Raw genomic sequence first — 27,751 nt, 5'->3', positions numbered from 1 at the left:
ATGAATATTTTGTGAAAGAAGGAAATTAGGAGCTGAAGTGAACTGAACTGAACTAATTGGAGCTGAGCTGAATTGAACTGAATAAATTGGAGCTGAACTGAAATTGAATTGAATTGAAATTAAGCTGAATTAGTGAACAGGCCCTTTGAAGGGATTTATATGTACCTTTTTTCTTGTAACTCAAATACATGTATTTGATGTATGTTTCAACAATTAGCCTAAAGAATTAAAGATGGATTAACGTTTCTTTTTATTATCAATTCAGAAAGGATACAAGTGAAACAACACAAACAATTAAACTGTCATGACTCAACCCTGAGTTTACATGTACATGATCATATTTTCATTTTTCTTTTGTTATTATAATAAAGTTTGTTTACACATATTAAGCCATGTTATAACTAATTTAACATGAAAGGTTATCACCAGGTGAAACACCAAGCTGGCTACAATATGTAGTGTAGTACCCAACACGAGCATTGACAGCAGGAGTGTTTCCACCACCACATTCTCCACCGTTGATAGCTCGAATGGTGGATCCGAACCCTTGGCCGGAGATGATAAGGGAGTGTACATTGTTCATCCAAAACCAAAAGGCTGTCCTAAACGCGATAGTTGGATCGTTGGCAACTGTTTCTGGTGCATTTAGGCCATCGAATCCAAGGCTTTGACCTGCTGGTCCGTAGTTGTAGTTCCATGTGATCTGAATTGGTCCTCGGCCGTAGTATTGCTTATCTGGGTTACATGGCCAATCTTGACTTTCCTGGCAATAAGTTGCCTTTGCAATTTCCTCAATGTAACAAAAATCTACAAATGAGCAAAGTTTTGTCTAGTTAGCTGTTGAGTAAAATTTTCCATAACAAAAATCTACAATAGAGTCCGATCCGCTTGACAAGAATGTCACAAGTTTTATTAATTCAATTTCATCCACTAGCTCCTTACAAAATGTAATATTTAATATTGTTTATGACGAGTCTCATGTTATTCTACAATTCAAGCCTAAACAACCCACGTGTAAGGTGGCATACATGTCAAAATAAATGACGAAACATCAGACATGCATGTTATATCCACACTTCAAGCCTACATGACCCATGTAAGTTGGTGTGGCATCATGTAAAATTCATCGTGGGATTTAACTATCAACTTAAAGTTTTTTTATTGAACATTTAAATTCTTATTTAATTTATCACCTAAGTTCAAAGATTATTAAGCAAAAAACTATGGAGTACATTGTATATGATTGATCAAATTCGTGTGTACATAGGTTATGTTGTATGATATATTTGGAAATATAAGTGATGAAATGTTACAAATATGAAAAATTATAATTGTAGTTTTTTTTTTTTTAAAAAAAAAAACTTTGTTAGAGATATGAGATCTCATCAATATTGGGCAAGGGGAGAATTTAACTTACGTCCAGTTTCATGGGTGACATGAGCAAAGAAGGCAGCAACTTCACGCTTAGTATCATCACCAGACCCTCCAGTCCCGAACTCGGGGTAGAAACTAAGAGCATCCAAGAAAGCAGACCTACTATAGAAGTTTTTACCCGCACAACTAGAGCTAGCTTGATCAATTATTCCATTAAAGAAAGCGTCACTCACCATATCAGAGATCGAACCACCACCACCACCACTTGGAGTTGGGTTCATAGAATAGCAAGGGCCTTCGCGGCACCCTTCACCGCAATAGGCATCATCATTACCGCAGTAACCCCACTGGCTGCAACATACACCAGGGTCACAGCCACAGTTTTGGGCTATAACTAGGTAACTTGACATACAAGTAACTGCCACGAGTATGGCGAAAATTGGCCTTAGGGAAGACATTTTGGTTTTAGAGGTTTGTAAATTGTAATGTGTTGTGTTAGATGAGGAAACTCAAACAAGAAAAGATTGGTTTTATAGAAGAAAATGAGAGAAGTTACCTAGGGAAGAAGTTAGCTTAGTTAGTTGATATTACGCTAAGAGATTGTCCAAATCTACTAATTATTGTCACACTTGTTCATTATTATATTTTTTATGGCGATTCTATACGGTGCATACGTTCAAAGTATTGACATTTGACTTTGACTCTAACGTATTTTTTGGGAATTATTTTAATTTATATTAATTCCTTCACGCATCTTATAATACGGTGCCTTTTCTGTGTGGTCACGGTTACTTATTTAAGGTTTACTTAGTTGATTAGCGTATTTTCGCCGGAATTACTTATTCAAGTAATTCGTATTAATTATTTAAAATTTATTCAGTCGGTCAAGGGTTACTTATTATGGGGTATTTCTCAGTTGGATAACATGTTTGTTGTGTGAGAATTACCCCTAACCGACCAAGTAACCCCTGACCGAGTAATCCTTGACTGACCGAGTACCCCTAAATAAGTAATTAACCTCATCAAAATAAGTAATCCAGTAAACCCTGTATAGGTAACCTCATCAGAAAGTTATAATGCAATAGAAATTTCAAATTTTATGATATTTTTTTTTTAACCACAAATTTTGATCAAAAGTATTTCATAAATGAATAAAAAAAGATATTAGTCTATAGAGATGCAGTTTTATTGAAAAAAACATTAATGTATAAAATAATGGCTAAAGCTATATCTCAAAGAAGATTTAAAATGCCACCTCCGTTTTATATTATTTGCAACGATTTGACATAAACTAGAGAGAAAAAATATTTAAACGTTGCAAATAATATGAAACGATTGTTGTAAATATTTTCCGATATACTATTATTATACTCCGTATGCTATAATATGGAATGGGACAGTATGTGGTATGCCAATTATTACTAGGTTGTGGGCTTCTAGACTTGTTCAAACTAAGCGAAATATAAAATAATGTTCCCATGGATTATCTTCCTTCTAGATGGTTGACTATGTTAAAATATTACAATTTTTAAGGAAATAAGAGGTGAGGTAATGAGTTATTTGTGATTATTATAATTTCTAGAGAGTACAAACTTACAAATCATATCGATTATGAATGTTAATTAAATAGATGAGTTGAGCCAAGTATTAGCTTGATCTAGCTAGGACTCGAGGTAAGCGTAAAAGACGAGTCAGCTTTATTTGCACCTGAAGGTGCAGGAAACCTAGCTGGCAATGCTCTAAAGGGTAGGGGTGGGATTTGTCGTTGGTGAGGATCAAACTTCGCACCTCGAGGATGCGAGGCGACCTCTTGTGCCACTGCACCAAGAGGTCTCCCTCAATCGAAATACGGATATAATTTTTAACATGTTATTGTTAAAAATATTGAAATTAGAAATAGCAATGTTAATTTCATAAAGTACATTTTGTTTATCTCTTTTTTTTGGAAAAATTGCCCGCAATAATCCCACTTTTGGCCCGTCCGCTGAAAATAATCCCACCTTTCGATTATTTTTTAATAATCCCACCTTTATCCCCCGATCTTTTTTAATGGTCCCAGCCGGTCACTTAACTTGTTACAGCAAGTTACTTGACACGTGTTGGCACCCGATTAGTCTAAATAATAAAATAAATTTTTTTTAAAAAAAAAGTTAAAAAAAAAACAATTAATTAAAATTAAAGCCACCACCAGCCAAAACCACCTCCCCAACCACCGATCCCGGAGCGGCGACCTCCCTAACGACCAACCCCGACCACCCAGCAACCCATCCCAGCACGACAACCTCCCTAAGGACCTGACAGGCTAAAGTCGTATCACCTAATCAAAAATAATTACCTAAGTCCACTAGCTTATGCAGATAGGGAAGTAGGGTCGAATCCACAGGGAAACAAGTCTTTCTACTCCTAATTAATTAATATAGTCTAGATTACTAGAGTAACCAATATTTGTTGTGATTAATAACTATACTACGAAGATTATGAGTAAAGAGAATAGTTAGGAAGAAATCAAATATTAAAAGGCCTAGGGCATAGGTTCACTAATAAACAATATTCCAGGGTAAAACACAATAATCAATCATCAATGCATTAATTAATCAGATCATAAAGGGCTTTCGCTACGTATTACAATCACAGAATTAATTTACCGGTATTAAATCTCATCTCTCGAATCTCGACCTAACCATTTATAAATTAATCTGCCTATTGAAACTAAGCCTAAACATCAATTCTCATCTCTCGAATCTCGAATCAATATTGCTAAACTCATACAATTAAACCTGGCCAAATCTAATTGCATAGCATTTAAACAATCAATAGGAAATCAATTAAGCATTAATAATCAACAATCATAAAATTACCCCTTCATATTATTTATTAGATCCCCATAAACCCTAGAAGGAAAACTACTCAGACATAATTAAAACTAAGCAAAACATAATAATTAAACAAGACATGAAGAAATTGAATGAATAAAATACTGAGATTAATTAAGAGAGAAATTGTACCAAGACGGCGGAAATTACAATAGAGTTGAGGAACAAGAAAGAATAAAAGTCTAGAGAGAGAAAGTCTAAGTAGAGAGAAGGAGAGAAAATAAAAGTCTAGAGTAAGGAATAATGAAGAAGTCTCTAATCTTGCCTAATAAAATTACATTAATACTAAGCAAGAAGATCTCCGCCAAACAAAAGCAAAACGGAAAACTAAAATCCCTAAAACCTACACACGCCCGGTCGGGCAGTGGCTCGCCCGACCGGGCCCGCCTTCTTTGTCTCTGATGGCTTCTCGCGCCCGTCCGGGCGCGTCTTCGGGCGCGGGAAGTCTCAAGCATTGCTCCGCCCCGCCCGGCCGGGCGCGCCTTCGGGCGGGGCCTTGTGGCTTGGGCGAGGCTTTTTAGCCTCGGGCTTCTACCTTTGGGCCTCCGAACTGAGCCCTTAGTCACCGATTTGATACCTCCAATCGGCCTTGGGCTATCGAACTGGGTCGCGGTCTTCCAATACTTGTAGATGCTCCTCGAAAAACCCGGGAAAATACTCCAAGTACACAAATTCCTACAAAACTCAAGCAAAACTACCAAAGCCCTGGAAAACACAAATTAGTAATAAAAGTGGCTCATAAGAGCCAAAAACACTACTAATTACGACCAAGGGACGGGGATAAATATATATATGAAATGAACACATCAGGACCAACCCCGACCACCTCCTTCCCTGACCACCTAAATCCGCTCCTTCCCCGACCACCCAACACACCTAAACCACCTTCTTCCCCGACCACCCAAACCACCTATACCAGTAAACCACCTCCTTCCCCGACCAAAACGACACCCTATCTCCAGATCCACCGTCGAAATCGGCAAACCCCAAACCTCCATCACCTATACCGGCCTCGCAACCACCCCCATCCCCCATTAAAAACCACAAACCCCCATTAAATCCTTGCCCCGATTCTCAAATTCCAGCCAACCCAATCCGTCGGGTTTGGTTTGGTGGGTTTTGTGGTCTTAAATTAAAGGGTTATTGGGGGTCTGTGGTTGGGTTGGCTGGGTGGGGTCGTCAGCGCGGCGGCTTTTAGGTGGCGGTGGTTTCAGGCATGGGTAGGATGGTGGTTCTAGGCTTTGAGTTTGGGTGGTGGTGGGAACGGTGGTGGCTGAATTGGGGTGACTGGTGGTTTTTGTTTTGTTTTTTTTTTTTAACTTTTTTTACTTTTAATTTTTGGCCAATCAAGTCACGACACGTGTAAATTAAACTTCAAAAAAAAAAAACCTACTCAACCGGTTCCAGGTAAAATGGGACCATTAAAAAAGATCGAGGGGTAAAGGTGGGATTATTAAAAAAATCAGTGCCTTTTTGGTGCAGCAGGCCACATGGTGTGGCCTGCTGCCAAGTCAGCAAAAATAATGGGAGTTACTGGTATTGTCAAGGTTACTTGTATTTTTCAGGTGTTACTTATATTTTTTTTTTCAGGAGTTACTTGTATGATTACTTATTTAAGGGTTACTTATAATTTTTTTTTTCAAGAGTTATTTGTATGGATTACTTATTCAGGGGTTACTTGTTTTATTTTTTTTCAGGAGTTTTGATTACTTGTATTTTTTAGGGGTTACTTGTTTTTTTTGAAGGGGTTACTTGTATGGATTACTTATTCAGGGGTTACTTGTATGAGTTAATTCAAGAGTTACTTGTATGATTAATTATTCAAGGGTTACTTATATGAGTTACTTGCTTATTTAAGGGTTACTTGTATGCTTGGGTTACTTGTATGAGTTACTTATTCAAGGTTACTTGTATGAGTTACTTGTTCTAGGGTTGCTTGTACGTATGCCCTATACCAAACCAGTAACACCCTACAAGTAACCCCGACCAAAATTAGTAACACCCTACAAGTAACCCCTGACCAAAAACCAGTAACATCGTACAAGTAACTCTTGAAAAAAAAAATTGTATTCTGAGTTACTTGTTTCAATTCTGGAGTTACTTGTATTTTGGGGTTACTTGTATGGAACACTTGAATGGGTTGAGTAACCCCAGATCAAAATCTCGTACCAAACCAATAACACCCTACAAGTAACCCCTGACAAAAACTAGTAACACGTATACAAGTAACCCCATAATACAAGTAATACCTACAAGTAACCCCTGACCAAAACCAGTAACACTCATACAAGTAACCCCAGAATATAGGTAACACCTACAAGTAACCCCTGACAAAACCAGTAACACCCATACAAGTAACCCTAGAAACAAGTAACACCTATAGTAACACCATACAAGTAACCCCTGCCGCACCATGTGGCCAGCCGCATACAAAAATCTGTGTTAAAAAATAATCGAAAGGTGGGATTATTTTCAGCGGACAGGCAAAAGGTGGGATTATTAAAAAATAATCGAAAGGTGGGATTATTTTCAGCGGACAGGCAAAAGGTGGGATTATTCCGGACAATTTTTCCTTTTTTTTTGTTAGGAAAACGGATTGTTTATCTTTTTTGACATTTACTAGGAAGAATAGTTCTTAATCAAAAGGTGTATTAATATGAGTAATAATAATAACAAATGAGTTTTGATCAACTTTGTTCTCTCGTCATACACAAGTGAATTGACCCATTGAAATTCTTAAAGACATACAACAAAATCTGTACAATCTTTTAAGTTCTGGTAATTAAATTATATAACGTAGTTTGTAATCTTATACATACTTTATTTCATATTAGTTGACACACTTTTAGGCGCGTTGCGTGCATTACATCAAATAATAATAACTTCAATTTTGTACAACAATAAATTATTATTTAAAAAACAGATGTTGAGACGAATCAAACAAAATTCCTTTCGAATTGTTTTATCTCAAGAATATATCACAAATAAAAGTATCTAATGTTAGTAGTGGTGAATTGAAAGTCAAAATTCCCTCAAAAAAAAATGAAAGTTAAAATTTGCCAACTAAAAAAATAAACTGATGAGAAAGTAATAAATAATGTACTAAACTCTGTTTCAAAACCAAAAAAAAAAAAAAAAAAAAAAAAAAAGAAAAAAAGTACTAAACTCATTACTAGGGATGATAGTAGATCGGGTTAAGTGCGGCGGGGATGGAGGGAGGTATAAAGGGTGATAGGGCGGGGATGGGTATAAAATGTGTACATGCCCTGGATGATGGGGCGCGTACGGATTTTAGATTAATTCCACCCCGCCCCGTACCCGCGTTATTCCCGCCCCTTATTTTCTTTAGGAGAGTTTAAAATTTATGAAACCTGATACCCCTAAAGCCCAATCCGCATAAATAGTATAAGATAGTTCCAAAATTTTAATTGAATTTAATGTAATTGTCATTAGTGTGATACTATGCAGCATCATGGCAGTAGGTTTAATTTGGGATAGTTATGGGGCGTGTATGAGTTGGGTATGGGGTGGGTATGGATATCCAAGTGGGTGGTGAGGCGGGGATGGATCCTATCTTGTACCCAACGAGATGTGTATGGATGTGGAATACCCGCCACGGGTAGTGGGACGGGGATGGGTATAAAATTTTTAGGTGGGTATTGGTATGGGGGTACCATCATCCGCATCCGACCCGCCTCATTGTCATTCCTACTCATTAGTCATTACCCATTCCACAATCTTGGTAAATTTTAATGTTTTTTTTATAAGACTTTAAATGTATTTCAAACCCTTTTTAAAACAGAAGAAAATAAAAATATTAATAATAATAATAAATTGATTGACTTTGTAGGTTTTTTTGATATTTTTATAATAATAATAATAATAATAATAATAATAATAATAATAATAAAAAGTCATATGGACTATTAAAAGAAGAAGCGAAAAATTACTAAATTTAGTGTATGCTTGATTCATTCATTTTTAGTTGTTCAAATTAAGGATGAATTTCAATTAATTAATTGGATTCTAAGCTTCCATATAATTACAATTTCAAATAGAATTTATATTTTGCATACAAAAGTGTCGATTAACTTGAGATGTTAGGGTTGCATAAATGAAATTAGCATTTTCAATAACATGGCGAGTTTTGAAGCATCAAGGACAACGAATAAAAGGAAGAAGAATGAACAATCGTTTTGAAGCACCAAGGACAACTACTAAAAGGAAGAAGAAGGAACGATTGAACGATGCTAAAAACTTCAAGGTGCGTGATTACAAGTTTAAATTATTTATCGGTTTTGGATTATAGTTTTACTAAATATAAGTCTATTCAAATTTATGACAAATTCTCTCCAATAATTGATTATCTTCCCTTAGCTTGAGTTTATTTTTAGCTTTCTAGTGTAAGTCAATACTTGCATATATTTTCCCCTCAAAAAAATACATATATATACTTGTATCTATTTATTTGAGATGCTTGTAAAGGATTAAAATTAGTGCATAAATGATCACTAAAATGGGTAGAAATGACATATCTATACTAATATATTAAAAGGTGTTTATAAGAACGCCCATGTGTTACGTAGACTCCCCTCATTATGCCACGTCACCAACTCAACTAATCATTACGCCATGTCATGCACAAGGTGTTCCTAAGAACGTCCACATGTCACGTAAACTAATCATTACACCATGTCATGCACTTAGAATAAAAAAATAATGCTCTCCACAAGATTTGAACACACAACATCTAAATCTAAAACTAAGTGTTTTACCACCAAACTAAGTTATTTTTTATGTATTTCTTTGAATACGAAATATTATTATTATGTAACAAATGACAATTCAATATGAACAATAAATTTAATTACAAAAAACTTGAGTTATAAATTACAATGTATATTAATGATCAACCCTATGTAATAACCCGGGACATCGCCCGGGCTCAAAAACTAGTTTAATTTGGGAATGTGTTGTTCAAAATTTTAGATATAGTACACGTGTGAGATAAGCTAGCCAAAGTCCTTCAAAAAACAAAAGCCAAATTGTTTAACAAAATTACTAATTACTTCATACAATGTATTCATATGTGTAATTAAGTGTAGGGAAAAAATATATTTAATGTAAGAAAAATTATATTTAATGTAAATTTTTTATATTTATTATTTTGACAATATGCAAAACAATTACAAGATGAAAATCAAACCTTGCAAATGATTTACTAAATACGAAGAAACACGTTCAATCTATATGCAATATAAAAATAAATATCGATATATATTGTACGTGAATATGGTTTTGGATTTGTACTTAGAAATATATGGCTACGACAAAAGAAATAAAAGGCTGATGACAGTTGTTTAATTAAGAGGTTCTTTTTTTTTTTTACAAGAATTAAGAGATAATTTAAATTGATTTGAACCACTTAAAAAGATTGTCAGCTCTACTGACTAAGTAAAACTATCTCCTATGGATTAACTCCCAATTCTAATTTTACTAATGTCGTGGAAATAGTCATGTACGTAGATAATAATTTATATTTTATTACTAGTGAATGAAGGCATTTGTATCTTAAGGCTCTTCTTGTCAAACATAAAAAATAAAAAATAAAAATAAAAAAAATAAAAAATCTTAAGGCTCTTTTTTTTTTTATATATTTATTTATTTATTTATTTTTCAGATGCTTGTGTCACTTCTGTTGTGGACCATTCTCATTCCGGCAGTCTCAGGAGTAGATGGTGATCTAGATGCCATGAAGATACCCGAGAACTTCTATATAGCTTATGTGATTGTAATAGTAAAAGTATTATGTAGTTTGGTTATTGCCTTAGTTCTAGGATTCATAGGATATTATATTTATAGATGTTGTTTTCAACCAATTCAGGTTCATCCTATAATTGAGTTGGTTTAATTTAGAAATATTGTTAGTCACGTAAAACTAATCCTTTGTAATAAGATGTACTCTAACTAAATAATTAAATTCCTTTCTTTGATCCCTACATTTTCAAATAAGTGCATCACTTGTTTATGCATAAAGCTTAGCTTTGGGGCCTTGCCCCTCGTGTGCACCAAAAAAAAAAAATAAAGTTTAGCTTTGGCAAATTAATTAAAACTAGTTATTGACCCGGACGATGTTCCGGATCATTATAAAATTCATAGGTTTGATCAAATTAATTTAAAAGAGTTGATGCTGAACACTATTACAATAATTAAATGAAAATATAATAAGAGATTATATATATGAAGAGTTTTCAGTAAAATTAAACACTACAAAGTATTATGTAGCATCAAAGTTAGGTCAATGAAAAGTTTTTATTAAAGAGACTAAACATCAATACAATTCAATATGGTGAGAGAAGATGGGTGACACATTGGGTGACTTGTAGGCTTGTAGTGCACATGTGGTATATGGGTGACACATGACATAAGCATATTGTTACCATGAGTTTCGATAATATTAATTATACATAAGTATGTATATTATCGTGCAAGTGGGTCAAGTTGAGAATATAAAATGCTAATAATAATAAGTGAATGGGAGGATATTTTAGTCACACACTGCACAAATGATAAGATTGAGAAAATATGTACAAAGAATTATGGCCTTGTTTGGCTCTTGTTGTCTGAACAAAGTTGTTTGTATTGACTTTTTATATTAATTGTTAATTATTTTATATATTGTTGGCTCTTGGTAAATATGTTTCGTGAAGTTGATTGTTAGTTACTGGCTGTTTTATGTAAAAATGTCAAAAACTAACAAAAAAAGTTAGTCTTACTCGCTTTTGGCTGATAAGCTAGCTTTTTAGCCAACAAAAAAGCCAAATAACCAAACATATATATTTAAAATCCAAACTTTAAAAGCCATGGAAAATTAAACAATTTATCAAACAAGCCCTATATGTTTTTATTCCGTTTGTACGGACACATGCAAACTAGTTCTTATTAATTTAATTGACAAAGTAAGTATACATGTTATTTTGCTTGAATTAGTCAAAGACAAAATGGTATAAAAATGGAATACTAAATTAGTGATACAATTCTATATATGTAACTAGCAAGAAAGGTTATCCCCAGTAGAAACACCAAGCTGACTACAATACTCAGTATAGTACTTAATACGAGCATTAACAGCAGGAGTATTACCACCATTACATTCTATGCTATTTATAGCCCTAATGGTTGAGCCGAACCCTTGGCCGGATATGATCTTAGAGTGTACATTGTCCATCCAATACCAGAAGGCCGTCTTGAAGGCGATAAGGGGATCATTGGCCACAGTTTCCGGTGCATTTAAGCCGTCGAATCCAATACTTTGGCCTGCTGGTCCATAGTTGAAGTTCCATGAGAGCTGAATTGGTCCTCTGCCGTAGTATTCCTTTTTGGGGTTACATGGCCATTGTGTGTTGGTTTCATCACAGTAGTCGCCTGATTTATCAATTTCTTCTATGTAGCAAAAATCTGTACATGAAGAGAGTTTACTTTAATTATTACTTGGATCAAATTGATATAGTTTATTTCAACTTGAATGTGCTATTATTACTTAGTCAAACTAGTCATTGATAATGATCACATATGAAAAGATTTTCTATTTTACTAGGGCAGCTAACGCGCGCGATGCGCGCGTCATAGCTAGTCATATCTTGAAGGTTTTTTTGGTTTGACTTTTAAATCACAAATTTACTTAAAATAACAATAAGAGAAAATTTTCCTCAAAAAAAAAAAGAAAAAAAAAAGAAAATATATAAATAATTATATTTAGGTGGTATAAATGTTCAAGACAACTAACATTAATGAAAACATAAGAATACATAAATATTTTAGAGGGTATAGTTGTCTAAACACTATTCATTAACAATAGCATGTACATATTAATGAGGGTATCTATGTAAATACACATTTTGAAGGGTATAATTGGCATTACACTATTCATAAGAGTAGTTTTCTACTTTTTATAAGGTAGGGATATACTACCTCCGTTACAGGTTATGTGCAACGATTAGACATTTTCCCTCTATACTTTATGTCAAATCGTTGCACATAATCTGTAACGGAGATAGTATGTAAAGTAAACTACGAAAAGACATGCTAAGTGCTTAAATGAAATGGACTAGAGGTGACCTATTAAAATAGCAATAAGGGAGTCAATTAATCCCACTTAATTAATAATATGTTAGAGATTTTTTAGATTTGAGATTTTTGTTTTTCATAATTTTTTAATAAAATTACTGAACCACTTGATTTCATCACTTGATTTTATATTATATAACCTCACTATAATATAATTTTAGACCTGCCACTTGAAAGTTGAAACAAACTGACATATTATGCTCAAAATTCGTACAATAAAGAAAATATTTTAATAGATTTGCAAATTTGCATATCAATTAAAGATTGACCATAGTAGTTTACCTTGTTCTAACTATATTTATTAGCAAATTAAACAAACTAAATCATGATATTTTTTTTCAAATAAAATTGACAACGGCCAAGCATGTACATAAGAACTAAGGCCCTGTTCTCTTCACCTTACAAAAATAATATTAAGTAAAAATAATTTCAGTTCAGTAAAAATAAGTTCTTTCAGTTCAGTAAAAATAAGTTCAGTTCAGTAAAATTCAGTTTTTTTAAAGAAGAATTATAATAGAAAATCAGTAAAAATAATTTCAGTTCAGTAAAAATAAGTTCAGTTCAGCAAAATAATTTCAGTTCAGCAAAATTAAGGTGAATCAAACAGGGCCTAAGTATATGTAAAAAGAGTTAGTATACTTACGTCCAGTTTCATGGGTAACATGAGCAAAAAACGCCGCGATTTCACGTTTAGAATCATCAGCTGTTCCAACAGTACCAAACTGAGGATAGCTGCTAAGAGCATCCAAGAAAACAGACCTTGTATAAAAATTCCTACCAGCACAACTAGCATCAGCTTGATCAATTATCCCATTAAAGAATGCATCAGTCACTACATCAGGGACCGATACACCACTCGGCGAGGTAGGAGTAGGTGTCACGGGGGTTTTGCAAGGACCTTCTTGGCACCCATCACCACAGTAATCATCTGTAGAGCCGCAGTAGCCCCATTTGCTGCAACACAAACTCGTGTCACAGCCGCAGTCCTGAGCTTGAGCTAGGATGCTCGAGGCACATGCGGCGATGAGGACTACCGCGAAGATTGGGTTGAGGGATGTCATGGATTGGATTTGGGTCGAGTGGTTATGGGAGGTGAGTAGAGGAAAGGGAGATGAGATGAGGTTAGAATGGGTGGAATGAATAAGATATTTATAGTTAAAATAATAGGATAGGAAGTGAAGGAGAAAAGTCTAATTTGAATAGCTATTAGTTGAAGCGTATTGGGATATACGATGTTCATATTATAATAAGCATGTTTGGATCATTGACATTGTACGTTACAAAGTGTATCTAGATGGATAATTGGTGAATTGTTGACTTTTGACTTTGGCTTGGTCGTACGATCTCATACACTTGGGTGGGTTTATTCTGTGTCGGCTATTAGTGTCAACGGCACCATGCCCAACTATTACATACTCCCTTCCTCCTTTATTTTACCATACAACATTTTTCGTGTGAGTTTTTTTAGAGCAGATGGTGTATCTACTACCTGTCTATTTCCGGTTTTTATTACTCGCAACAAAAGATATTATTTGTGAGACATAAAATATTTCTTTGTTGCGAGTAACAAGAACCGGAGGTAGTATAAAGAATTAAACGGAGTTATAATGACATATATAAGAATAAAAAAAAAAACTGTATTTTTTTTCTTTTTAAAAGTTCAACTCGCTTTTCATTTTAAGTCATTTTAATAAATTGAAGTCGTATATATTTTGAAGGATTTTAAAAATCTCTTATCAATCTTACTCCACACTATATTCACCTTTATAGTCTCTCTTATTTTAACTACCTTTAGCCCTTTTACCCTATCTTTTTTACATAACCAGTTAATCACTTTTACCTTACAGTCTTACACCCACTTATTTACTTTTACCTTACACCCACTTATTTACTTTTTGTGTTTCTTTTATTTTATTTTTTTTTCTTTTTTGGTGAAATTTACTTTTTGTATGCATTCTTAGAAACATAAAAATATATAGAATAAGCAAGTTGAACTTTTTGAAATTAAAAGGTTATTTATTAATGTGATTGGATGTAACTTATATTTGACAAAAACAAGAACATTTGAACGTTCAACGTAACTTAATTTTACCCTCAATTATCACCTAACACTTTCTCTCAAAAAAAAAAAAAAATATCACCTAACACTAAAGAACCCTCAAATGGTATTTGATAGTTTTGTAAATAAAACTAACTAATTTGAGGTGAGCTAGCACTGTAGCATTAGCATGGCAATGGACATTGGTTTTTCTTACAAGAATATATGCCGTCCATGAGAGTCTTAACAAACAAGCATTAAGCGAAAAGATGAGGTTAGATCAACTCTTTCAAATATGGAGTATCATATATAGGCAATAATCAAATAGAATAAAGTCCCTTCATATATTTGTAAAACCATGAACGTCAGTAGCACATATGAAGTACATGAAAGAGTTAAACTTTAACCGAATTTTGTAATCAATGTATGAGAGAAAAAAAAAATTACATGTGAGATATTGTTAGATTTATTACTTACAATTTATAATTTCATAAAATCATATTTTCGTAAATTTTACGAATACAAATATAGAGATATTAATGGTAAAGTTGTACTTTTAAGCCCCACATAAATGGTACATATGAATAGGTGTATAATAAATTAAAGTGTTTCAAAGTAGAAGAGAAAATAAAAAAAAGAAAAAAATAATAAAAGAAGTTATTGATGCTAGTTAGTGCATATACAGTATGTAAGAGTGGAACTTCTTTCCTCCAAAGTATATAATTAATCATATATCAAGGAAAAATAAAAGCCATTGTTATGAAAAGAACTAATTACAGAGCTTCATAGTCGTCACCTAGTCACATACCCATTATCCCTGAATTTGGAAGAAGTATCCAGAGTTACATATGCAAAATTATTACAAAGAATTTTTTAGACATGAAGGCATATGTTAGCAATAAAGTATATTATCGAATTAACCAAGTAGCCAAGTTGAGTCCTTTACAAGAGAACAAATATAATGAAAAAATAGCCAAGTTGATTAGTATCTAATTTGTCCCTCACTAGTCCAACCTTAACCTATATAGCTTCGCTCCTTAGCTTACATGTTATAACAGACGTAAAAAAGATTAATGATAGATTTCGTAAATATATGTGGCTAGCTGATGATGAGCTAGCTAAATTCGCGAGTAAGATATAGTTAAATCAATTTTGAGAAAGAGTACAAATTACACGAACTCAAAAGATATACTTCAAATTTAGGGTTACTAGTAATTGGGCACGGTCATATGAATTCAAAGTCGTAAAGGTACACTTGGTTTATAAGAAAATAAGAACAATGCAGTCTATAAAGTAAAGTTGTGCTATTTAAACATGTACATACTCATTTAAATCATCAATAATATCTTAAAATTTTACATAGGAAAGCGAAAGTTGTTTAAAGATATTGGTATTGATACATGGTATATATTATGTGGACCATGTGATCGAGTAACAAGAGATAAATTTGACAATATCTTTTACTAAAAGAGATGTCAATGAGTCAATGCTCTTTTGAATGGCTCATGAACAAACTCAACTCGATCATATATATCAAGTGTCTCTCACTAATAAACAAATGAGCATGAACAAAATTTTGAGCTCATTTAGTAACACTAAGGGTCTGTTCTAATACGTTTATTTTCAGTTCAATTTAGTTCAGTTTTAAACTTCTAATAAGTTCAGTTCAGCTCCTAATTTCTTTCTTTTATAAAATATTCATTTCAGTTCAGTTCAGTTCAATTCAGCTCTAATAAGTTCAGTTCAGTTCAGTTCAATTCAACTCTAATAAGTTCAGTTCAGTTCAATTCAACTCTAATAAGTTCAGTTCAGTTCAATTCAACTCTAATAAGTTCAATTCAGTTCAGCTGAGTTCAGTCAATGAGAACAGGCCCTTATTACTCGACTCATTTAGTATGGTAGACAAGTTGTTCATGTTCATTTAGAAGCTCATTTAAACTCAGTAGCCTCAAATTTTACAACATAGTAGTTTATGGCCCTTATTTTATTTTAGGATATGAATTAGTGAGTACATCTTTACTAAGTAAAGTATCATGCATCAGATTTTAGTAGCCAATACCCAAGACAAAAATCATAGTGTTCCTGGAATCAACAACAATGAAAACTTTCAGTAAAGAGGTATCCAATTATTATTTCTCACTTCTGATCTGTAACATAAATTACAGAGTATAATAATATATATCCTAAACTTTTCAGATGCCTCTTAAAGTATGGCTAAACTCTAAAATACAAATCTATTCCTATTGAAAGATAATTAAAGAAAAAATACACCTTGTTCTACATTTTTTTTGTTTTCATTTTTTCTTCTGTGTTTTAAAACAGACTGTATCTTGTGTTTCTGTTTGTTTAAATAATTTTGAAAAAAGCTATAATTTTGATGAGGACACAATAAATTATGCTATCAATCAGGCTCATTTGAGTCTTCCTTCTGCAGTAAGAACTAAGAACTTCCTGCTAATGATCGAAAGCACTCGGACCAGTGCCCAGTGGCTACAATGAGTAGCAGATAATCATGTACAGGCCTGACATCTGAGATTGGTATCAAATTGGTGTATTTTTGCTCATTTCACTCTTGAAGATAACTTAGACACATATGCATTAACGCGCATACCTTTATGCTGCTCACACCTCTTTCTTCCTTTCACTGTCTGCCTTTCACAGCATTTTCCATCACCCAAATTCACTCCACAACAGTCTGCAGGGTTGGGATCAGATAGAGGCTTTTCGATGACAGACTTAAATATCAGAGACTTGGACATTATTTGGTTAATTCTCATACCTTTATGCTCCTCACATCTTTTCCTACCAGGAAAGGGTGACTTTGTACATGGAGAATCATCAAGTAAAATTACACCACAAATGGAAGAAAACTCGTCGTTAACAAAATTTTCTACCTGAGAGTTGTCAGTGCTTAAGTCCTTTGTCATGAGTTTCGAGTTGATTGATACACTAGTCAATCTTCTTCCTTTGTGCTCGGAGCAACGTTTTCTTCCCTTAGATGGTGAATTACTACAAATTGTTCCATCATTTGCAATCACTCCACAAATGTGAATTTTATTGGTGTCCTTAGCATTGGCCTCAGGATTAGTAGATACTAATCGTGGTTGTGAACGAGAAAATTTGAAAACTCGGTCAAAGAGGCTGAAATTCTCGTCATAAATATCATGACTTGGTTTGTTGCCAAGTGAAAACTTCTCTGCTTTGATTTGGATGCCTACCTTTTGCTCTCTGAAAGATTGTAGCATCTTCAGAATCTTAGGGATTTTAATGTTTCGGGATGAAATCTTCTCAATTTTAGTTAGAACGTCATCAGGACGGCGTGCACCATTTCCAACTTTGTTCCATGCATAATCAAATCTTTCAAGCAGCTTAGCTTCTGTTCTCTCAGCATCACATTTGCTCTTCATCTGTTTCAAGGTTCAACCAAGAAGCAAACCATTAATAACAAAGAATATACCGCCTTTAAGGTTGCAACAAGTTCTGGGAAAAATTACAGCAGTTTCTCTTACTTATCTATCTAGGGATAAAATACATATATAGAAATCTAATGCAGGGAGTAGCATCCACATATTAACACTGAAAGTCATAGAATCGAAATCTAACAGACTAATAGTATCCAACAAAATGAGCACTATTCTGGAGGAAGCTAAGCTATTAAATCTGAGTGATCTATGCTAATAAATTTGCTCACAAGTCTGTCTTATCAGCAAAAACACCAGGAAGTCTTCCCATCTTTACCACTCTTAAGTCTTTGTCTACATGAACTGACTTATTTTATGCAGCATAAACTCTGCCATAAAGTACCATGCCGGTTTATATGCTCAAATTTGGATAATGCTATCTTCACTCTTCAGCAATTTGCAGCATTAAAAAAAGGGAATTTCAGCTTGCAAATTAAAGTACTAAACCAACACTTTCACAAGAAATTACTGAAGTAGCAACCTAGGCAAAAATGGAAATCCAAAACATATTTCTTTAACAATTTGATAAAATCGAAAAAACCCTAACAAAATTGAATTGGGATTTTTTCTTTTTTGTGAATATCTGATCAAATCTTCATAAGAATTTGATCAATATCTGTTGATTCTATATTAATAATGTTTGGTTTGGCGGGGCAGGGCGGGCGAGGCGGAGCAAAGCTAATAAGCTATGCCTATGCTCATCACCAGAATAAACACAATTATCTCTATCATATAAGTGAAGAAAACAGGTTCAATTTAATCAAAACAAATCAAAAATCAAGATCTACAATAAATCTTCTTGACCTTTTACTCCTAACAAATTCTAAAAAAAAAAAAAAAACAAGGAAAATCAATAAAACAGTGGAAAATCTGGCACCAGCCCAAGAATCAAAATTGTAAATTCTTGATACACTGAACAATAATTATAGACCCAAAACCCCAATTAAAAATTAAAACTTACCAAAAAAAATTCAAGAAATAACAAATAAAAAAGACTAAAAACAAAGAATTAAAATTATTTGTACAAATACTTACAGGAGCCCATCGATAAACAATGGGATAGCCTCGAGAAAAGATCTCCTTAAACAACCCAAAACCCTTAATCAAATGAGATCCATTCCGACCATAATCCTGAAGCCTAGACCTCACATTATCAGCTTGTCCCAAGTACACCACAACAATAAACTCGGTATCGAGTTTCGAAACATCACGGCCCGAATCAGAGTGACAAACCACAACTCCAATTTCATACAATCCAGGATTACAAACTGGTGGGAGGTTAGCAACTCTGTATCTTTCTGCCCCTTCTTTTTTGGCCTCATAGTTAACCCAATCTGATGGGCCGATTAGTATTTTCCATTTCGAGAAGGCCGTATCGTGTTTCGTCTGTCGGTAATTCTCCCTCTTTAGCCTTGGTGTGGTGGTGGAGGGAGTGGTGAGGCCTTGAGGCTCTCCTCCCATTTTTTGGAGGTGTTTTTAAAGAAATGACCGTTAAAGTTTAGGCGGCTTTTTATAGTTGGAGTTTTAATAATTTGATTTATTTTTGTTTTTTTTTATACAAAGTGATTTATTTTTGTTTTTATTTTATTTTTTTTTTTGACAAGATTGCCCATGTGAAAATGTTACAAATTGTAGGTGGATCATGCTTAGTTGTGTGTGGTTGAATTTTTTTAATGATTTTATCTCTTTCCCTTTTTATTTTTTATTTTTTCCATTAAAAGGAGATTCGATTATACTTCTTTATGAAGTATTTGTGCTTAATGGGTTTGATTTCTTTGATTGTGATCCCTTTTAGGGCCATTATACCAAAATAACAAAAAGCTTACTTGATTTCACACGGTCACACGTCATTAACGTTTACTTGATTTGATCCCTTTAAGGGCCATTATACCAAACATAACGAGAACTCAGAATTTACTAATCGTAAACACAACTTGATGCAATTCCAAACTTAAAATTAGAGGTGTCAAAACCACACTCGATTTGATTCCGATCCGAAACTGACTCGAAAAATATCCGATTCGGATTTGGATTTAATAATTTAGTATAGCTCAACTTTAAAAATTTACTCGATCTCATCAGCCGAATTGATACCCCTACCTAAAAGTAACCCAACATAAATTTGATTCGCTTTTACTCAACCAGCAGACGAAAGGGTAAACCAACAATCAGACATAATCCAAACTGAACTTTACACAACCCAACTTTAAAAACCCGATAATGAGATGTTGTACGTTAGAGAATAGAGACATTGTATCTTACATAACATTTGTAGACACCAAAATATCTCCCCAAAATAAACCCCGATAATAATAAGACATACAAAATTTGGATTATAGTCTAATATTGTGCGAGTTGCATAATGGACTAGAAGATTGTTTGAATAAACTTTTGTTCTAACCCAAAGCCATTTCAATTTAGCCCATCAGCCATTTAAACCTTTTTTTTTTATTAATTTAGCATGAAACCTTTTGTTTTGCCTAAGATCCATACACCTAAAGCCACTTTTTTTTTTCTCATAGCCTTAGTCCAAAACAAGGTTAACCTAATTTTTTAATCTTATAATTTTTAATATGAAGCTTAGATAGATAGATAGATAGCCCTTGAAATCACAATTTCAATGATAATTCATAACCTCAATTCTGACTTGAAACGAAAGAGATATGACAGATTGACAATTCAACCAAATATTAAAATTTACAAAAGATATTGATCTTATTCTAATTTGATTAGAAAGTAGATTTGATCTTTCCAGCAATATATCATCCTTATTTCGAATTCGAATCAAAAGTTATAACAATTTTAAAATCGGCAAATTAAGTAGACCTCGAGACACGCGAGTCAAGTTGCATGACACGCGAATCCCATGTGTGTCTCACGAATTTCTAAACTTTTCAATCTTTTTCTACCCGTGAAATGGTTTAAGAGGCATCAACCTTTGAGCACCTATTAAAAATAATTTGTTCTTGATCAATTTCCAATTTACTTTCAATCACAAAAATTCCATAATCAAATAAGTTTTATATATAAAGAAAATCAAAGTTCATTCTATCTCCGTTTATAAAATAAAAGTGCAAAGTATAATGTTTCCAAAAATGGAGGAAGTAGGGGATGCCAACCTTTCGTGAAGTTCATTTCTATGGGAATTTTAAAAAGATTTGGTTCAATCACTTGAGTTGGGTTAGAGACAACAAGTTCACTATCTTATGCTATCACATTGTCGACTTCTACAAGACATACCTTTTTCCACAACCACGCTATCACGCATTCACGCCTAATTGAGCAATCCTTGTGAACTGAAACAAGTTAAATTGCCAAGAGTTTATTTGTCACTTAGCCAAGAGTAACAACATAAAATTAAACATGTGGATGATTAATTAGCTTAATAACCTAAAGTTTTTAAAGATGGTATTCAAGACTTGAGATCAAATCTCGTTTATATCATTTGTCTTTGTCCTCTATAAAACCAAAAAAAACATAAACATAAAAATTCTCAAAAATAAATTTGATCAATCAATCATATTCAATTCACACACTCCTTATTTTAGTAAAAAATAATTTTCTTTTATCAAATAAAGTAGATAGATCAATTAAGTCCATAATTAGCTAAAATAGCATGAAAACTTTAGCTTAATGAGAAAGAACATGGAACAAAGTGGGATTGTCACCGTGTCAGTGGTCCCACATAAAATTCTCAATAATTTTGATCTTACCTGTTTATGGGATCAATTTCATTGTCATTATTACAAATCCAAACTTCATTAAAACTTCCATACATAATTTGTCTAAACTCCCTTTTTTATCCTCAATTTCTGCTCCAAGAACATTACCCCTTTTAACATCATCTTCTTTACCCCTTTTTGTATTTAATCATGCAATAAAAGTTGCTTCAGAAAAAAATGTAGAAATCATGACATTTTGATTGATTTCCCCAAAACCCCATCTCAGTTTTTGCATCATTGCTCATGCTTTTGCTGCTCACTGTTCAAAATATCAGAAATTTTTTTCTGTTAAAGCTGAAATAACAGAGAAAATTCATTGTTTTTTGATGTGGGTTTTTCTGGGTTTGAGCTAAATTTGGGGTTTTAGTGAAGATTAAAGAGGTTTAGGGTTGAAGAAATTGAGATGAATTCCAATCAAAAGAAGGTGGTGGTTATAGTTGCTGTTAAAGCTACAAAAGAAATTCCAAAAAATGCAATGGAATGGGCACTTGCTCATGTTGTTCAACCTGAGAACTGCATTAAGCTTTTGGTGGTAACTTCTCCTCAAAATTTTGGTAATTTTTCTACCATAATTTTATTGCTTTTATATTCTGTTAATTTATTGTTGTTAAGTTTGTTACTATGATATTTTATTTTTGCATATTGGGTGTTTTTTAATTGAATAATATGCTCTTGTTGGTTTAATTTTGTCTACCTTATTTTCATTCTGTTTGGGGTGTAATCATCACTATTATACAATTTTCGGGTTTAATTTATTTTTCGAATAGTAGTTCTTGTATCAGACGGTCTAGAGACTATATTGCCTTAGTACTGCTGGGTGCTGCTGCTGCTGCTGCTGCTGTAGTACTGCCTCTAACTAGAATTTACTCCTAGTGTATGAATATGATGAGGATTCACTTCTACAGTGGGTTTTCGGCGAGGAAGTCGTGATTAATTTGCTTTTGCAGTGCATAAAGCATAGGAATTGGCACTTTTCTTGTTTGGAAAGTGAAAAGGGAACTGTTTTCCGCCGCTTTTGGTTGTTTATCTGCTTTAGAATTGGATGTCTTTCCTAATTTGACTCCTTTCTGGCCAGAAATAACCATAGGTTCATAGGCAATTTGGAAGGTTTAAGAGATATTAGTTGAGCCAGAGAATATAGCATAAAAAATCTTCTCTTCTCAGTAGCAATAGGTAGCTAATCTAAATGGGTGTTCCCTTCAGTATATGCCTCAAAGTTCAAGGATGGCAAGTCAAGCGTGAAGCTCTTACTGATGCTATCCTTTTCTTTTGATGTTTTTTTCTCTATGAAGTGATCTTCTCTGCTTAAAATAGTTAAGCAGATCACATGAGAACACTTTCTGAATTCTGTACTCGAGAAAGTGCAAATGCATTCTCATGCTTATGCAATAATGTATTGGATAACTGCAAAAACAATGTTATAATCATGGTTTTCTGCTCAATTTAGTGCTAGGTATTAAATGTGTATTTCCTCATGGTTACATAATGGCGTTTTATGTGCAAGTCTCTGACAAGAACTTTAAACCCCAGTATATTAGTATCAATAAACCTAATGTTATTGTGCTCTCTAGCTGAGCTATCTTACCTTTTACTGGTAAGATTTTAATAAAAATGTGTTCTTTGCTCTAGTTCAAAGGTTGGTTTGAAATTTGAATGAATCAGTACAACTGCTCAACAATATAGCCGCTACTTTATTACATTTTCATTGCCTAGCAGTCATGATTTTGAATTCTTGGATCAGTTAGATGAAGTTTTTCACTTTTTTCTTTATATCTTTCTTATGCCGGGGGTGCTGGGTGAGAAGTTTTGTACAAAGATTCTTAAGTGCAATCACAGTATTCTAACATACCAATGAAATATAATTACTTTCTTTAATGTTTCACAGCAGTTGTCACTTGTCATTGTAAGATCTATAGGTTGACCTTTGTGCTAAAATTAGCTAGTGCATTGATAGTGAATAGTGATTAGTGAATGTGCAATATTCAGGAAAAAAGCTTTGGGGGCTTCAAAGGTTCACTTCTGATTGTGCGAGTGGAGCATGGAGATCTCGCACAGGAACCCTTTTGGATCAAGAGGAAGACATTACCGACTCTTGCTCAAAGTTGATGCATCAATTGTGTAAAGATCAGAAATCATGCAAGGCTAGTTCTTTGACTGAGAACCTTATGTAACTTTTGGTGTAGGCTTGATTTAGTCCATTGAGAGTTTATTCCCTTGTCAATTTCCTTGCAGATTAATGTGAAGATTAAAGTTCTGACCGGTTCTGTTGACGGAGTTGTGGCAGCTGAAGCCAAGAAAGATCAAACAAACTGGGTGATACTGGACAAGTAATTAATTTAGATTTTATTTTCTTTCTACTTGATCTATTGATGTACATAAACTATAGGATTTTTAGAGTTTACATACTAGGTTAGTTTTTTAAAGTCATTTACTAAGCGCAAGTATGCCCTTTGTCTAAGGATGTTGGTTTCTTTCCAGAAAGCTAAAGGATGAGGCAAAACTCTGTATGGAGCAACTTCAGTGCAATGTTATCATGATGAAAGGATCCCATCCCAAGGTTCTTAGATTGAATTTAACTGGATCAGGTGATGTCGAACCTGAAGTGATGCACTCACTGTCATCCATGTCTGAAGCGTCACGTGCTAATGATGCATATGATTGCCTGAATACAATTCGGGTGCCAAATGTGACTCCCATGAGTAGTCCAGAGCATGATACATCGTACACAGCAACTGATGCTGGAACATCATCCATATCAAGCTCAGATGCAGGGACTTCGTCATATTTCCTCTCAGGAACAATTGAGGACCAAAGGAAAGCACTTTTATCAGTTGCTAGTGAAATTGATAATCTAGAGGATTCTGATACGGACAATGAGTCAATGAGCTCAACAAGTTGCTGTCAGCCATGGATGCTGAATAGTCCCATCGTCGGTAGTGACAGCTTGAAGTCTGACATAGATGGGTCACTTAGAACTACAGATCAGATACTGGCCCGTGCATCTATAAATCTGCTGAAGAGATTTTCAGTTGCTGAAATGCAAGATCCTAAGCAGAAACTTAATTTAAACTCAACAAGCGTACGAGACGCTATCTCATTGTCTAAAAAGTCACCTGCTGAGCCACCGCCACTATGCTCAAAATGCCAGCATAGGACACCAACGTTTGGTAAACCTCCGCAATCATTCAAATACGCAGAGCTGGAAATGGCAACCAATGGATTTTCAGTCAACAATTTCTTGGCAGAAGGTGGGTATGGTTCTGTTTATCGTGGGGTACTACAAGACGGACAGTTAATTGCTGTGAAACAATATAAATTGGCTAGCTCTCAGGGAGATAAAGAGTTTTGCTCTGAAGTGGAGGTTTTGAGTTGTGCCCAACATCGTAATGTTGTAACTCTGATAGGCTTCTGTGTGGAAGGCGGAAGAAGGTTGTTGGTATATGAATATATATGCAATAATTCTTTGGACTATCATCTATATGGTAAGTTTGCAAATCCTTATGCATATCAGGTCGTTTACTGAGAAGAGATGTGGGCTGTTAGAATTATGTGTATACAAAGTATTTACTTTTAAAGCTAGATGCTTAGAAATATCCCATTTTATTATTACTATTGTGATACAGTGAATAAAATAAGCAACCAGGGCTTTATCTAAACCTCTAATCTCAACTTATTTTAGTGTAATTTGTTAGCTCACACGGACATATTGCGCTTGAAATTGTCTTTTCATGCTTTTGTACATTACAATGTCTAATAAAGTACCTTTTACATATATGTTGTGACATATCTTTGTTATACCTTGTTTCCGTATGGCCTATCACATCTAACTTCAAAATGCAATTTACTTAACTTTGGGGTGTACAGGTCGTAGCAGCAATATATTAGAGTGGCCTGCGAGGCAGAAGATTGCTGTTGGAGCTGCTCGAGGACTGAGATACCTTCATGAAGAATGTCGAGTTGGCTGTATTGTTCATCGTGATATGCGACCAAACAATATCCTGTTAACCCATGATTTTGAACCATTGGTATGCTTCTTTCCTGTGATATTTAGTATTTACTAGATTGTTTAGAAGAAATTTCCCATCATACACTTGCATAGCAGATTGTCATTATAAATTGTCACGAGTTATATGTTAATTTCTTTTGTACAGTGCTTTATTGATCACCATTTAAAAAATAGATGGTTTCTGTTTCCGCTTTTTTTTTTTTTAAGAGTTTCATATTTCTCTTAAACAAGCTAATTATGCTGATATGTCTCTGATTAACAGGTTGGGGACTTTGGATTAGCAAGGTGCCAGCCTGATGGAGGTGTAGGCGAGGAAACTAGAGTTATTGGAACATTTGGGTAAGTCCAGTACTTCGGTGACAACTTCTTGTTATTATTATTAATAATTGCAAGAGATAGTTACATCCATGTTTTATGCAGGTATTTGGCTCCAGAATATGCTCAAAGTGGTCAGATCACAGAAAAGGCTGATGTCTATTCATTTGGCATAGTGTTATTGGAACTTATTACAGGACGAAAAGCTGTAGATATTAATCGGCCCAAGGGAGAGCAATGCCTCACTGAATGGGTACGATTTTGATTATTCAGATATCTTATAATAACCCATCTCGCTTAGATGAGTAATAAAATTGCATTAATTGGATGGTCATTCAGGCACGACGTGTAGTTAAAGAAGAGAATCTCAAAAAGTTGATTGATCCATGCTTGGGAAACAGCTATGTGAAAGAGGATCTTGTTTCTATGCTACATTGTGCCTCATTGAGCATCAGAAAGGATCCTGATTCAAGGCCTCGCATGTCTCAGGTTTGAAAGTCTGCACCCTTTTTTAGCATTTTTAAGCAATTAATATAATCCAATTTGAGCTCTGGCTAGTTTGCACTATGCTCTTCAATCAATCGGTGCATTTCATTTTGAACTCTTATAGGCTGAGATCTAGCTTTTGTAATTTGGACTGGGGTTGAAATATGAATCTAGGATTTAGATTTCAATTAAGTCAGTGTTAGATTATCCCTTGTTAACTTTCACAGATATCTTCCATCGTATGCATAATTGTTGTATGCTGTTGCATGACATGCATAAATGCAACAGCCAACAAGTTTACATGGTTTGGGCCTTGCGTAAATTGCTGTATGCTGTTGCATGACATGCATAAATGCAACTTGAATAAAAGATTTGATCCCACAACCTGGGATGTGGAAGGCCAAGCCAACCATGATCTCCATGATTATTTTATCATCCTGACCTGATTTATGTTTGCTTTTATCCCCCCACACTGTTGACAATAAGTTGTGTTTTAGGTTCTGCGGATGTTGGAGAGTGGTCACTCGAACTCAATCAGTTAATTTAAAGGCTCTGGATCTTGAACAATACTTCAGCAGTAGAAGTCCTAGGCAAAGTAAATACCTTGTTCAGTTCTGAATCTACTCCAGACATGCACTGGAAGTTCTGTGAAAATGAAGAGCTAGTGCTGAGAAGCCGAAGAAATTTTGTTTGAAGCACCTCAGAATGACTATTAGTGCAAGTTCAACTCACGATGTCTGCAAACATGCAGCAATCTCCCTGCAGAGCCACACAGAAGATGGAGATATCATGCCAGATTTCTGTGTTTTTTTTAGTAGTGATATCTAATCTTCCTTATCTACCTCTTTAGTACGAAGCGCGTTTGTAAAAGTAGAGCCCATGTGTGATATACTGTGGCACTGTGCTGTATAGGGTCATGCAGGCAAATTGAAGGTGTACAGATTTAATAAAAGCAATCATGCACACATATTCTTGTATTATTTCATTACTCATTCCTTAATAATATAAAGATCCCTAAGGGGACTACTTTGCATAATTTTGCAGGATAATTTTGCCCTATATATTTTTAATAAACACAAATTTAAAGCTCATCTAATTAAAATTTTCATTTCATTTTGATCTCTTTTAGGCTTATTGACCCTGACTCTTCAAATATAGCAAATCAAACAGTTTCTCCAATATTTTTTCATTATTGAGACATTACTATAACACATACTGAGGTCTATTAATAAGAACTAATACTACCCGATCTTCTTGTTGTTGAGCTTAAACTTGTTAGACCTTTTAGTTGTAAAATTCACAGTAAAATTTTCTAAACCTAATTTTCTTTTTTTTTTTTTCTTTTTTTT

The 27,751-nt window shown here is 34.1% G+C and overlaps 4 protein-coding genes across 4 annotated transcripts; 1 reads left to right on the top strand and 3 right to left on the bottom strand.

The window, feature by feature from the left end:
- Positions 1-277: 277 nt before the first annotated feature.
- LOC145612726 (endochitinase EP3-like) lies at positions 278-1,847 on the bottom strand. The gene is made up of 2 exons (XM_081668025.1): positions 1,418-1,847; positions 278-807 (listed from the first exon to the last, which is right to left on the bottom strand). Exons 1-2 carry the CDS (start codon positions 1,830-1,832, stop codon positions 407-409), a joined length of 816 nt encoding a protein of 271 aa, XP_081524151.1. The 5' UTR covers positions 1,833-1,847; the 3' UTR covers positions 278-406.
- A 9,279-nt stretch (positions 1,848-11,126) lies between these two features.
- LOC145610250 (endochitinase EP3-like) lies at positions 11,127-13,501 on the bottom strand. The gene is made up of 2 exons (XM_081665555.1): positions 13,018-13,501; positions 11,127-11,705 (listed from the first exon to the last, which is right to left on the bottom strand). Exons 1-2 carry the CDS (start codon positions 13,433-13,435, stop codon positions 11,299-11,301), a joined length of 825 nt encoding a protein of 274 aa, XP_081521681.1. The 5' UTR covers positions 13,436-13,501; the 3' UTR covers positions 11,127-11,298.
- A 3,457-nt stretch (positions 13,502-16,958) lies between these two features.
- Positions 16,959-19,334, bottom strand: LOC145610249 (protein EFFECTOR OF TRANSCRIPTION 2-like). The gene is made up of 2 exons (XM_081665554.1): positions 18,909-19,334; positions 16,959-17,819 (listed from the first exon to the last, which is right to left on the bottom strand). The coding sequence occupies exons 1-2, from the start codon at positions 19,332-19,334 to the stop codon at positions 16,974-16,976; spliced, it is 1,272 nt and encodes a 423-aa protein (XP_081521680.1). The 3' UTR covers positions 16,959-16,973.
- A 2,306-nt stretch (positions 19,335-21,640) lies between these two features.
- On the top strand, positions 21,641-27,438 carry LOC145611215 (inactive protein kinase SELMODRAFT_444075-like). Its single transcript, XM_081666512.1, has 9 exons — positions 21,641-22,149; positions 23,582-23,736; positions 23,828-23,922; positions 24,074-25,077; positions 25,460-25,620; positions 25,864-25,940; positions 26,022-26,169; positions 26,256-26,405; positions 26,900-27,438. Exons 1-9 carry the CDS (start codon positions 21,999-22,001, stop codon positions 26,942-26,944), a joined length of 1,986 nt encoding a protein of 661 aa, XP_081522638.1. The 5' UTR covers positions 21,641-21,998; the 3' UTR covers positions 26,945-27,438.
- Positions 27,439-27,751: the final 313 nt, after the last annotated feature.

This window comes from Chenopodium album, chromosome 24, assembly GCF_948465745.1.
Source record: "Chenopodium album chromosome 24, dcCheAlbu1.1, whole genome shotgun sequence".
NCBI classification, from domain to species: domain Eukaryota; kingdom Viridiplantae; phylum Streptophyta; class Magnoliopsida; order Caryophyllales; family Amaranthaceae; genus Chenopodium; species Chenopodium album.
The sequence above is the reverse complement of the archived record's forward strand: the minus strand, read 5'-3'. Positions and strand labels throughout refer to the sequence as shown.